General features: G+C 43.2%; 1 protein-coding gene across 6 annotated transcripts in view; it reads left to right on the plus strand.

Annotated features, from left to right (window-relative positions):
• The window catches only part of KANK1 (KN motif and ankyrin repeat domains 1), a 132045-nt gene extending 118461 nt beyond the window's left edge, over positions 1 to 13584 (plus strand). For 5 of the 6 annotated variants that reach the window (XM_066339541.1, XM_066339540.1, XM_066339542.1 and 2 more), the window contains 7 exons: positions 111 to 329; positions 2686 to 2773; positions 5478 to 5697; positions 8345 to 8487; positions 9062 to 9262; positions 11890 to 11988; positions 12605 to 13584. In XM_066339541.1, coding sequence (XP_066195638.1) covers positions 111 to 329; positions 2686 to 2773; positions 5478 to 5697; positions 8345 to 8487; positions 9062 to 9262; positions 11890 to 11988; positions 12605 to 12667 — 1033 coding nt within the window. In that variant the 3' untranslated portion in view covers positions 12668 to 13584. The remainder of the gene's footprint in view (positions 1 to 110; positions 330 to 2685; positions 2774 to 5477; positions 5698 to 8344; positions 8488 to 9061; positions 9263 to 11889; positions 11989 to 12604) is intronic. The other variant, XM_066339544.1, reaches the window with a different exon arrangement.

The following is a 13584-nucleotide window of genomic DNA, read 5'->3' on the forward strand; positions in this document are numbered from 1 at the left end:
TCAAGTCAAATGTGGTGCTTGCTTGAGGGTCAGCACCTTTTAGCACAGAAAGCTGGAAATTCTCAGCCTCCAGGGTTCCAACATTCTGCTCCTGCCCGTTCTCCCTGCAGATACGAGACCACATCCAGTGATGACTCCAGCTCTGAGGAGAGCTCCTCCTCGGATTCGGAGGAGGAGTGTGAGAGCCACGAGTACGCCTGCGACCAGCACACGGAGGAGAGGCAGCCCACCACCACCCCCCATGCTGCTGCAGAGGTCTGCGCCCCGGGGGCAGAGAGGGATGGTCCCCTGCCAGAGTGTGAGCCCGAGGAGGTGGAGATCAGAGAGAGGTAGGCTGGGTAGGCTGCCCACCCTCCCCAGAGTGTGCCCACGCTCTCCAGAATGTGCCCACCCTCCCCAGAGTGTGCCCACACTCTCCAGAATGTGCCCACCCTCCCCAGAGTGTGCCCACCCTCCCCAGAATGTGCCCACCCTCCCCAGAGTGTGCCCACCCTTTCCAGAATGTGCCCACCCTCCCCAGAGTGTACCCACCCTCCCCAGAGTGTGCCCACCCTCTCCAGAGTGTGCCCACCCTCTCCAGAATGTGCCCACCCTTTCCAGAATGTGCCCACCCTCCCCAGAGTGTGCCCACCCTCTCCAGAGTGTGCCCACCCTCCCCAGAGTGTACCCACCCTCCCCAGAGTGTACCCACCCTCCCCAGAGTGTGCCCACTCTCCCCAGAGTGTGCCCACGCTCTCCAGAATGTGCCCACCCTCTCCAGAGTGTACCCACCCTCCCCAGAGTGTACCCACCCTCCCCAGAGTGTGCCCACCTCTCCGGAATGTGCCCACCCTCTCCAGAGTGTGCCTCTGCCTTGTGTCGTGGGGCCATGCTCATGGAGAGGGCATCAACTCCAGCTCTGGCTCAGTGCTGCCCACTTCCCTCCTCCTCAAGTGGGTAGCCAGAGGCAGTTTCATGGCAAAATGACTGTGTGTGAGCAGGAAGAAGGTGTATTCTTTCCAGCAGCTGACCCCATTAACTATAAGTGATTCATTAACAGCAGGACCCTGGTGGTTCCCCCAGCTGAGGCTCTCTCAGGTCACAACTGGCACTTGCTTAGGTGCAGGCAATGCCTTCTTAACATCCTGGTCTGTAAAACAGTCATTAAGCTAATGAATTAATCTTGGTCAGCAGCTTGCTGGGAGTGCATCTTGCATTTTTGCACCTTGCTCAGCATGTCAGCATGGCACAGTAAGATGAAGGGGTACAGCACTGAGGACACTGTCCACTCTGAGAGCATGTGTTTCACAGGCACTGTAATACACTTTCAAGGCTGCCATCACAGACTTGTTCAGCATGTCATGTCTTAGGGTAGTTTTCAAGTTTCTGTGTAAGGTAGCATTTGACAGACAAGGCTGTGCTTTTTTGGCATATGGAAAGCAGTAGAGTGGTGAGGTTTTACTGATTCTTCCTTAGCAAATGGTAAAAGGAAATATAAACTGGGACAGTGAGAGGATCTCTTACAGATAATGGGTTTGCCAGTGTGCTCATTTGGAAAATTATGTAGTAAAAGAGCTAAAACAAAATTAATGTCATGTTTCACTGGAGATGTAGCTCAGCATCAAGTTACCTGTAATTGTCAGCTGTTAAGTAAAAGAGAAGCAGAAATTAATAATTAAGAGCTTGGAGGGCCTGGAGCTGTGTGTTTTGGAGAGCCCTTGAGCTTACTTTATACAGTACTGTAGGATAGCCTGTTGTTTTACAAAGTTGTTATGAAAAGATGGGCAGTTTCTCAAAAGGGCTCTAATTTGTATTCACAGTAGCAAGGGGTGATTGGGAAGAAGAGCAGCATAACAGCTTAGATAGCCATGTGTCCTTGAGGAGCATGTTCTCTGCAAGCTAACTGCCCTGGCAGTGCCCTCTGAGGGGGAAGGGTCAGGGCACATGGGCATGGTCCATGCAGTGGTGGAGAATTTCTTTGCTCTGTTAGCACTAGGAGCTGGCTTGTAATCAGTGAGGGGCTAAAATGCCCATCTTACACACATGGGTGTGTCAGCTTTTTGGGAGAATTTTTCTGGAAAAATTGACATTTATCCTCTGTGCAGGTTGTAGGCAAAGATGGTTGGCCACACCCTGGTGTGATGTGGCACAAGCCTTGACCTTATTTTTGGTTATGAGGTTTGAAATCTGTAATGAAAAGGGCATAGAAGTGTAAAAATCAAAGAGGGCTGGAGACAGAGAGTAAATTTCCAGAGTGGGTGAGATGAGAAAGGCTAGTTCCAGTGAATGGGAGCTGGCAGGAGGCACTTATTGAGCTGTTTCCCACTGCTTAATTCTGTTTCCATCACAACTATTGGCATTTCTCCTTGTCAGTTCAGTAATCAAAGCACGTAGCATATCATGTGTGCTCTGCAGTCATACAGAAATAGGTGAGAATTTCCACTGGTAGGGTTTCCAAGTCTTAGAGCATAAAAGTGATGTGTTTCCCACTCTCCATGCCTGTTGCTCTTCCCACACTCATCTCAATTCAGTGTGGAGGGAGTGTCTGTGAGAAGAGCTGCCACAGTAGCTTCTGCATGGTAGGAATATATGGCTTGCCTGGAAACTTAAATTCCCAGAGAACTTTCAGAAAAAACAGATGTTTTTGTACTGAAATGCTAAGATAGAAAACTGAAACAATGCCATATATTTTGCTGTCCCCCTTAGGTATGAGCTAAGTGAAAAGATGCTTTCTGCCTGTAACCTGCTGAGAAACAACATTGATGACCCCAAGGCTTTAACCAACAAAGATGTGGTAAGCAATGCAGGTGAAAATTTTCTCTTGAGATGCAACAGAAAAACTTCAGGGAGAGGTAACTTCTGGTTTTACAGGGCCAGCACTGCTGTGGCTAGGCAGAAGAGGATTTCACCTTTCCTGCAAGAGTCACAAAGCTCTTTCTATCAGGACACCTTCATCCAGAGAATATACTTGTGCTTTGTGTGCTTCAGTGTTGTTGTCCCAAGGCACCCACATGAAAACAGTTACATGAAAGTACAGTTTCAACACACCCCTGCATTCCTGTGTTATTCCTGTGGTTTTTTTGGATTAGCACTGCTGTGGGCAGCTCTCAGGCCTCAAATTAAGAGACTGCAGTGGGTGAAGAGCCTGTTTCTTGCTATGAGAAAACCTCAGAGCTCTGTTCTGAAACACTAGGTGATCTGCCTTCTCCAAAGCACAGTGATTCTGTTTGTCTTGTTTACTGCACTGGTGGTTTTTATCAGTGCTGCAGAGAGTAAGGAAGATTCATTGTTAATACATGAGAAATACTCAAGTCTCAAGAAATAAAATTGTATTTGCCTTGTAGGAAAGCCTCACACAGGGATTGCCTCTGCTACTCTGTGAGGGCAATCTGCAAGCAAAGGAAAGCTGCTTAATGATATGAAATTGAATTTCACATTTGTTAGACTTGTGCAGTGATGTAAAAGGCAGCAATTCAGTGTCATTCTCCTCTACTCTAGAGCATCTGCAGCTTCTTGAAGACAATAATGTTGTCTGTATGACAGGGTAATACTGTCTGTGTCCAGTTCTGACATCTGTGGTCCCAGGGAATGTTTTGAAAGGTTGTTCTCATACAGTTGTGACACATAGTTTTTAATTCTGTGTTTGTTCTTCAGGAGTAGTTTAGGCATTGAACAACAAATGCTTCAGGCTCTCTTGGACTTGAAAGTGTTAAAAATGGCAAAATCAGGTGATGATCTCTGCCTTGGAAGTATAATTTGAATTTATGTTTTTCTTTCTTGTGCCTAAAGTGTTTTCCAGCACAAGCAGTGCTTTGTAGGTGGAAGCTGCAGAGTAATCAGCTCTTGTCCTCTGTCTGTCTGCTGATAAAGGAGTCTTGTCCAAACAGGCTAAATGTCAGTATAGCTAAGGATCTGTATAAGTTGTCCCAGCCTCTTCCAGCATAACCAGCTGTTGTAGCTGCAGTTTACACCAGGTGCTGGGAACTGCACCTTTTTGAATGTGATGGGTTAACTAAATTTAAAAGGCGTGCTGTTTATTTAATGTGTGCGGTACTCTGACTAAAAAAAGTTCCTTAGTGGTATTTTGCACTCAGTACTGCCTGAAATAAATTTTAAAAAAATCTATTGTGTCAGTTTATGGCCACCTCTGCATTTCAGTTTTCTCTGTTCACAGAATGCATGCATCACATTGTAGTAGCACTGATGTAAAATATTCTGGGGGTGTGTTTATGTAGTACAGATACATAGGTAGCACTGGTGTGTGTAGAATATTTTCTCTTTACCAGACACAGAGCACCTTTAGAGCTACTGATGTGTTTTCTCTAGAGGCTAGATAAACTTCCTGAGTGTCTTCTCTGCAAAACTGAATTTTCTGAATTTACTGGCCACCTTGCAGATGAGGGTTTATAAGGAAGATATGATGGTCCTTCCAGGTTAGAGGAAGTGTCTCAAAGTCAGAGCTGGTGGTGACTATGGGAGCCTTCCTGGCTCACAGTGAGATCTGCACTCTCAGAAAAGTCACCTGGCCTAAGACACTCTTACTCCCCCATTCTCAGTCCATATCTAAAGTTTATCCTGAACGTGTAGCCTTCATCTTCCCATTGCAACTAAAATCTCTTACTGCTACAACCAGCCAGCCTTCAGGTGAAGAACAGGTTCTTCCTTTTTTCCTTTTTTTTTTCCTGCAACGAATGTTACACGGCTTTTTTTCCCTAGCAGTTCTTTTCAGCAGAGAGTCTCCAGTCCTTCCTTGTCTGTCCAGTAGGTCAGATTTCCTTGACTTCTGTTCATTCTTGCTGCTTATCTTCAAAACTGTTTCAACCAAATTTTGTGATCAGACCAGACAAGGCAGTCCAGGTGTTGCCTTCATAGTACGGGGCAGAAAGAAGGCACTTCATCACATGCCATGCAACCTATAAATCTGTTTATTCGCCCCAAAACAGTATTTGCCTTTTGTATTACAATGTGATGTTTGGTTCAGTTTGTAATCATCTGTAATGCTCAGCTCTTTTTCTTCAGAACTGCTGTCCACCCAGTTCTCACATGCTTTGTGCATTTGGTAATTTGTGCCTCCAAACTGGGCCTAACTGACTTAGCATGCTGTTGTTTTAAGTCCAGTGCGAAAGTTTTGATTTTATCAGTGATTTATAAAAGTAGTTAAGTATTTGATGGAGATCATCACACAAGTCTTTTTTTTTTCTGTTCACCAGAAAAAAAGTCTTTTTTTTCTGTTCACCTTAATAGAACTGTTAATTCTGGGAGTGTTCTCATCCTAAAATTCTGTGCCCTTAGAGGTGACAGTCAGGTGAAATGAGAGGAAGTGAGTGGTGTTTTAAAGCAGGCTTTAGTCAGAGGGGGAGCCTCATCTTGTTTGTGAGCTGAATACTTTCTTCCCACATAGCAGTAAAAAACACTTGACCTGTATTGCTGACTTATGGGATGGAAAATCCTTTAAATAGATTGCCCATATATAAATTTTTCTGTCTTGATTTCGGCAGAGGTTTTGTTTAAATACCATCCAGCACGAGTGGTTTCGTGTCTCAAGTCAGAAGTCAGCTGTCCCTGAAATGGTTGGAGACTACATAACTGCTTTTGAAGAGATTTCTCCTGCTGTCCTCAGACATATCATCAATATGGCAGATGGAAATGGAAACACAGCTCTCCATTACAGTGTCTCACATTCTAACTTTGAAATTGTGAAGCTTCTTCTGGATGCAAGTAAGTTTGCTTTATTTTTATTTTTTTTAATTATTCTTGGTTTTGCAGTTCTCATGGGTGAAATTCTTGATGGACTAGAGGCCAAGTTTGGTCTTCTTCCAGCAGGTGTTTTAACTGTTAACAGTTACATGGTGGCTCACTTAACTGTTTTTTTAAATTCAAGAAGCATCACCTCTCAAGCTAGTACTAGAAACAAAGATTCTAGACTACCAAAGTAAATTATATACAGAGTTGAGGTAGTTGGATTCCTGACTCCTGGACTGTAGTCCCAAGTTCAGCAGCACCAGTCTCCAGCAGTTTTCTCTGGAGGCAGCACAGCTGCTGCTCAGCAGTCTGTAGGGTGGAAGGAAGGATATACTGAGGAATAAATACCATCCTAAACATGCAAACTAGTCTGGCTTTGTCTGCAGCAGTGCAGAAGTTTTTTCTGGCCATCACGTTGACTCATCTATACTACTTTCCTGAGGAACTGGAACAATATGGCATTCTGTCACAAAGACCATTTTCCAAGCAATTTGATGCTGCTTCATATGGTTGTTTTTGTTGCTTCCTTTTCTTGATCCTCTTGCAACACACGTGCAGAAAGGGTAGAGGCAAAGGGGAGACACTGGAGTATCTGCTCGCCACATTCAGTGTGCCAGATGGCATCCAGAAGAAGGTGTCACACATTGGAATTGGTCCCATGGTGGATGTTTAATCTGTTTAATCCTAGTTTTGCTCCCTGAGTGAAGTTTGTTTCTCTAAACTAGTTTAAAAACCTGTCATAGTTGGTTGTGAAAGCTTAAGTAGGCCAATGAGATGTCTGAAATGTAAGCCAAGCAATATTCAAAAATCCAGAAGGGCAGCATCAGATAAACAAGGATATGGATGATACAAATCTCAGCTTTGATAACCTAGCACATGTGTCACACTTGCAGCGACTTCCTCAAGAGGGAAGTGAGCACTTTGAAATCTCTGGTCCTTTTGAAGGCAGTCTGTATTTGGGCAGAGTGAGTCACAGCAGGGGAATGCAGGGAATGTCAGGAGCGTGGAGAACGGGGCAGGCTGGCTCTGCAGCACAGTGTGGTGGGAGGGAGCTGCCCCCCTCTGCCTCCCTAGGTGTCTCAGAAGAGCAGGAACATGCTCATCCCTTGCTGGAAATCCTGTAGCTCATGGCAGCTAGTGTATGTAAAATGTGACAACCATGACTAGTCCCAGGTAGTTCTCTCTGCAGCAGAACCCTGCTGGTGCCAGCACTTGGAATATGTTTGCAAATAGGCAGATTCCTTCAGGTTTCAACAGTCTTTCTCTGGGTTCTGTCTGAATGGTCCCTGTGGTCAGCCTGTGATATACCTGTGGTTATATCACTGGTAGGTTCTTGGACCAAGAGCTCTGTGTCAGTTTGGTGAGAAGAGCAGACAAGACGAGGGAATCCTGCATAGCACAAAGCAGAGTCACCAAGATGACAAAGAGGAGGGCAGTTTCCATATATTAGCCATATAGGAGCTAACATATCTCCAAATGGAGCTAAATGTGACCTCAGAAAACACACTCTGCTGAGTATTCTGGTCAGAGTGGGAGCACGCCACTTCTAAAAGTTACTCATTACTCAAGATGTAATGCATGTAGCAGAGTGTTGTGTTCTCTGGCTTCAGTGGCCTCACAGAAGTGATGTCTGAAAGTAGTATTGGCCTACTGGTTAAAAGGTGTCATCACTGATGTCTATTTAACATGAAAAAAATCTGTAATATCTTATATCTGCACTTGAATTGCTTCTGAAATGTTCTTTTGACTGAAAAAAGATCCTTTGGCCGTAAGTCTGAAAAATTTCCTAAACAATTTTTGCTTGTTAAGGTATCTGTGGTGCAATTTAACCTCTAGTTACATGTATGTATTGTTATGTAAATCTGAGCCCCTGCTTTCCAATACAATGAGCACACTGAAAACCCTGCTGCCTAGTAAACCAATAAGCACTGCTGAATTTCTGCAGGATTTTAGGAACAAAGGCAGACTGGAGGCAAGATTTGAACAAAACGGAGAACTCTTGTTGGTTGCTGGCACTGGTCAGAGGATTTGCCTCTGTTTGTTCCCAGAACAGGTTTGTTTGTGGTCAGATACACTGCAGAGCTGGCAGCAGTCTTTTAAATTTAATTTAAATGGGTTTTTGGCAGCTCCAAAACATGTTGAAGTACACTTGCAGATTTTTAAGGTAACACAAATGGCAGGAAAATATTTATGATGAAGAGAAATATCTCTTCCACTTGTTGCTGGACCACTTTAATTCTGCAGTATGGATGCCCTTGGGAGAAGAGCTTAAGGACTCCCCTGACAGTGTTTCTGAATATCATGCTAAATTTCAGACCACTTGCTTTTACAAAAGGAAAAAATAATGCACAAATAAAGCCCTAAATGATAACATATAAAATGTCTTTGTGCTCTCTCTTGTGTTTTACACACAGTAGAAAAGAATTATTTTCTTTCTCTGGCTCAAGAGCCCCTCTGTTAATTTTTTTCTTCTCCACCTTCCCTTGAATTGCATCCATTATGAAAGCAGTTGCTACTTTTTCTTTTTATAGGCTGCTCTACTGACAGTTTATTCAGTTGATTAGCACAATTAGTGCTTTTTTGGGTTCTTGCTTTCTGAAGAAATTATGTCATCCCTCTGCAGATGTCTGTAATGTAAATCATCAGAACAAGGCTGGTTATACCCCAATCATGCTCGCTGCACTTGCAGCTGTGGAAGCAGAGAAGGACATGAGGATAGTGGAGGAACTGTTCAGCTGTGGGGACGTGAATGCTAAAGCCAGCCAGGTCAGTCAAATGGTTCACAAGGCACAGTTCTTACTGCTGTACTCCTGTGCCTTTTTGTTGTTCCTTCCCTGCTCCCATCCCTGCTTTTACCAGTTCAAATATTGCTCTCATTTGCGTTCATCATCTGTGGGGTTTTTATGCATGTTTTTGATTGCTGTATATAAAATGAAGCTGTGGAGGAACAGTTGAGCCTCAGGTCTGGACCTCTTCTAAAAATGAAGGTTGATCATTGTGTGAAAGAGCTATTACTGAATTTTGGGCAGCATCCACAAATTCTGCAGCATTTAGATCATTTGAAAAAACTACACGTGTCTGAAAATAGATTGGATGTCTTCCATTAATTCAATAAATAGCTATGTGAACGTGGGATATATGATCCACAAAAGGTATTTTTTTAAATAATGGCAATTAAAGCCTTGAGAGAACAGTTTAAAATAAATTTCCACACCCCCCCGCCCCCCCCTCTCCCCCCCACCCAGAAGAAACACAGTGCAAAAAAAAAAAAAGAACGTGTTCATGCATTGTCACTGGTTGTGTCTGTAGTTATTTGGGTTTTCCTCTTCTCTCCATGCAGGCTGGTCAGACTGCACTGATGCTAGCTGTGAGTCATGGGCGGATTGACATGGTTAAAGCTTTACTGGCCTGTGGTGCAGATGTCAACATCCAGGATGATGAGGGCTCCACAGCTCTGATGTGTGCCAGTGAGCACGGACACGTGGAGATTGTTAAGCTTCTGCTGGCTCAGCCTGGCTGTAACAGCACCCTGGAGGACAATGTGAGTTGCCTTTCTGTGCTTCTGGAACCAGCTTTGGGTGAATGTCTGACTCAGAGTGCCAGAGTAACAACCACATGAATCTTTTGCCTAATTGGTAGCAAGTGCTGTGATTATTTGGCTGGTATTTTTACTTTTCTAACAGACGTACCTGTTAGCAATTTCTGTGGTTAGCTGTAGGTGTCCAGTGGCCAGAAGAGAAGGAAACATCTGTTAGCTCACAGTAAAACATCTTTCCCTCTCACATTCCTTCCCCCTTTCAAAGGAGTTTTCCAGTTTTCAATTAGGACCTTACCTGGTGACTTAAGGCCTCACTGTGTTGCTTTTCTGTGCCCATGGCAAACATCAGCCCTGCCATTCTCTTGAAAGGATGTTCACACTGTTCCCACACCATGACTTTTGAGACTACAGGTTCAGTCTTAGTCATGAAGCTGCATCCTGACAGTAAATACATACAGACTGTGACTTCAGTGCCAAGTGAGACACCTGCGTGTTTGTTTGCAGGGATCATTGCAGCCTACACTGCCAGCAGACAATTTGATATTTGGATTCCTCAAGCTTGAAAACATTGATTTAGCTTGTTTCTTGTCACCACCATGTTCTTGTTAACAATATTCCTTGCATACTTTTCCTTTCTTCCTATTGCTTTACCCACTGAACACTGAAATGGAGCCTGGGTCTGGTATTTGTGAGGGCAGTGGGTGGTTATTTGTTGAAGCTGTTGCAGAGAGGCAAGAACATAATTTCTATCCATTTGAAGCCTTAGACTGGCCTGAAACAGAGACTGGACAGAGCTAGAGAATAGTGTAGGTATTTACTGAAAGGCCTTTAGGGTACACCTTGGGCAGGGCTGCACCCAAGGTGGACCCAAAATGGTCACAAATGGCTGCCCAGTCATGAGGTCTTACACTTTTATAAGTTTTGGTCCAGTTGCATATTGGGGTTTAATTTTCCAATTACAGTTCCAGGTTGTGAGGTCCCATCCTTCTTGTTCCTCCCTTCAGCCCACCCTTGTTTGTACTTTTGAGCCTGAAAGTTGTCTTTGGTCTTCATGAGGAAAAGGATTTGTTTTGTCTCCCTGCTCTGTGAAGAGAGCTTACTGACACTTAATATGAGGCTCAGAATTGCACCCCTAGGCAGCACAGAATCTGAAAAACATGAAAACTAAAACTTAAGCCATCACATTCACCCATGTGCTGCAGGATCCAGCTCAGTTGCCTGTAGTGCTAGTAGTGTGGAACATCTGGCCAGAGAGGAAATGCAGGAAGACCTCAGTCTAACAAACACTTTCAGGAGCAATCTAGATTACTGCTGCTGGGATGCTGTTAGCACTATCAGATACAAAATCAATAATTATAGTCTTTATGGGGACATGATATTTATCTGTTCCTGTGGCCAGCTTGATAGTTTCTCAAGCACAGTTTGACTGCTGCTTATTCACAGATTTGTCTGTGATGTGGGATTGGGATTTTTACCATTCTCCTAATTATTCTGAGTGTTGCACTGATGCATTTTCAGTCTGCATGATCAGTAGGAAGCTGAGCATCATCCTGCTAATGTGTGCCACTGTGATTCAGCACCTCTCTTTAAGAATTTGTGTTGACCTGGAGAGTGTGAGCTGTGCAATTGTCACGCATTATATTGTACTGTAGTAGACAGCTCCTCTAGCTCCCTGTCTGTTCAGGACAATCAGATTATGTATAATTGCTCCCTTTAGTTAAATAAGAAGACTTTCCATGTGGATGCTGTCCATTGTGTCCCATGCTGGGAAAAGAGTGTTTACCATTTTAAAACTGATGCCAATTCTAGTGCTACAGCAGTTGCTGGAATGTGTGCTCCATCCCTGTGACACATTTCAGAAACTGGTGTTATTGTAGAGACTTCTTTGTGCAAGAGCCAAAACCAGGCAGGGAACCAAGGACCATTTCACATCACAGGTTGCCTGACATCTGTGTCTTCCTGAACCAAGCATGGTCCAAAAGGAAGAACAGGAGATCAGTAAAATGCTCTTTCAGCTCAAGCACGTTATGCTTCTAGAACCCTCAACAGCTGTGGGATTGGAAAGCAATGGTATCTTCTGTGAAACTGAGGTGCCAGTATTTGACTAGGAAAGTCCATTTGTTTGTCTTTAGACTTCTATCAAGGAGCATTTGGAATTATGAGTGCAATTTCTCTTTAGTGTTGATGGGAGCTATACCACAACAATTATCACTTTAACACACCAATTACCGTTCTATTTGACTAGCACTTTTCCCTCCCTTATCATCTCTTCTGCTTGTTACTGACTGAGTGACTGTAGTTTCTCTGAGACAGCCCAATCTTCTGGTCTGACATAGCACTGCATGTAACATTACTGTGATAATAGTGTGCTCATTCTTCCACAGCAATAATTGAGACTCCTCGTTCAGAGAAATTATGAGGCTTTGACAATTGGACTGCCTCATAAAACAGCAGTGCAAGGCTTAAAACAAAAGAAATTAAACAAGACTCTAAATTAAATTAACCTGTCTGTATGAGCAGTAGGGCCTCCACTTAATAACTTCACTTCTCTGTGGGCTGATGGGGCTTTTAAGAGATCTGTTAAAGCACACAAGCACTAATTCTCTTGTTTCTTCCTTTTCTTTTCTTAGGATGGCAGCACAGCACTTTCAATAGCCCTGGAAGCTGGACATAAGGACATAGCAGTTCTCCTCTATGCCCACGTCAACTTTTCCAAAGCCCAGTCACCGGTTGGTACACAGCCTCCTGTAGGTTATGTTTTAACTCGCTGCTGTTGGACATAATAGTGAAATGTAAACAAGAAATTTACTCCCTGACAGCTGTCCAGCAGTGCAGCACATGAAATTCTGAGTTTATTCAGCAGGGCAGTTTCTGTGCTGTTAAGTGGAATGTACCTTTTAAAAGACGTGTTGAAGGTTGAAGCCTGGCCGAGGGATAGTTCCTGTTTCTCTTCCTAAGTACCAAGAGGTGCAGATAGCTCACTGGCAAGGTTCACTGATTCTGGCTAATGTGCAGAGGTGCTGTTGGATCATTTTAATGGTAATTATTGACCTGGAAATTGAAACATAGCTGTTCCAGGTGTTTTGGCAGCTGTCTACCTCTCCTTTAGCCCTGACTTGCTCTCCTGATAAACTGCTGCTGAACACCTCACTGTCTAGGCATTATGCACTCACAGTTAGTAGGCTGTATGATAGCTGGCACTCTTCTTCCTAAAATTAAAAAAAAAAAAAATTATCTGTACCATTATAGGGTAAGGAGCTGAACAGAGTATCTCTGAGTGTTGTGTTTCCTATCAGCTGGCTGGAATAATTTCTATCTGATTAACTGCTCTTTCTTCTTTTCTAGGGCACTCCTAGGCTTAGCAGAAGGACATCTCCTGGTCCCACCCACAGAGCCACATTTGAGTAGTAGTGTATAAATATCTGTAAAATATCTCTACACCATCTTTAAGCTGCTAAATGTTACTGTTTTACTGAGACAGATACTGAATGTAATTGTCTTGTGCCTGAACTCACCAGCAAAGTGAAAGCAGAGATCTAGTGCTAAAGGTAGAAAACTGTAAACTTGAAGCAAGCATATAGTTAAGTAGTGCTCAGTGGAGAACCTTGGCCAGAAGTGTTCTTTTGCCCACATACTCATCTCTCTGTACACTGGCATAAATCATGTTTTTCTTTGTTGTAGATTATCCTTCCTTATGTAATGTGCAGGCTAAGACTTCTAAAGTTATCCATGCAGTGGCTTATTTTTAGTCATTCTAAAACATATTTACTGTGCCTAGACTTCATCACAGTAAACTTCATAAATTTCATTCCAACATGATTTTCATGTTTTTAATTACTTTGAAATTCAGAAGTTGCAGATGCTTATGTAGTCAGCTCCGTGGATCTTGAGCTGGTGGGTGAGTGGGTAGGTATTGGGGATAGAGCCTCTTGTCAGGTCTGAAGTTAACTAAATAAGTTGTTGCTAATTGGGGATAATGTATAACTTTTTATATAAAAGATACTAGTATCTATAAAATTAACTCACACAGTATTTTCAACATTTTATATTCCTTAATAATTAAAACCTACATGAAGAATTACATGTCCTGTTACCATATTTTTATTAAATGTTTCAGTCTATAAGCTCCATACATGTTTATTGGAGAATAAAATTAGAGGTACCAGCTGTATATTCCCCTCGCGTGGAATTGAGTGTAGTTCTTGGTGCGTATTTATGGAATGCTATTGCCTTGTCACATTCACTTTAGTCACGTGTATTGAAATGTTTGAAGTGCCTTAGACTCTTGCCATATTTTCAGAATAAAATTTCATTATGCTGTTCTA

The sequence above is a fragment of the Sylvia atricapilla genome, chromosome Z, assembly GCF_009819655.1.
Source record: "Sylvia atricapilla isolate bSylAtr1 chromosome Z, bSylAtr1.pri, whole genome shotgun sequence".
Classification (NCBI taxonomy): Eukaryota; Metazoa; Chordata; class Aves; order Passeriformes; family Sylviidae; genus Sylvia; species Sylvia atricapilla.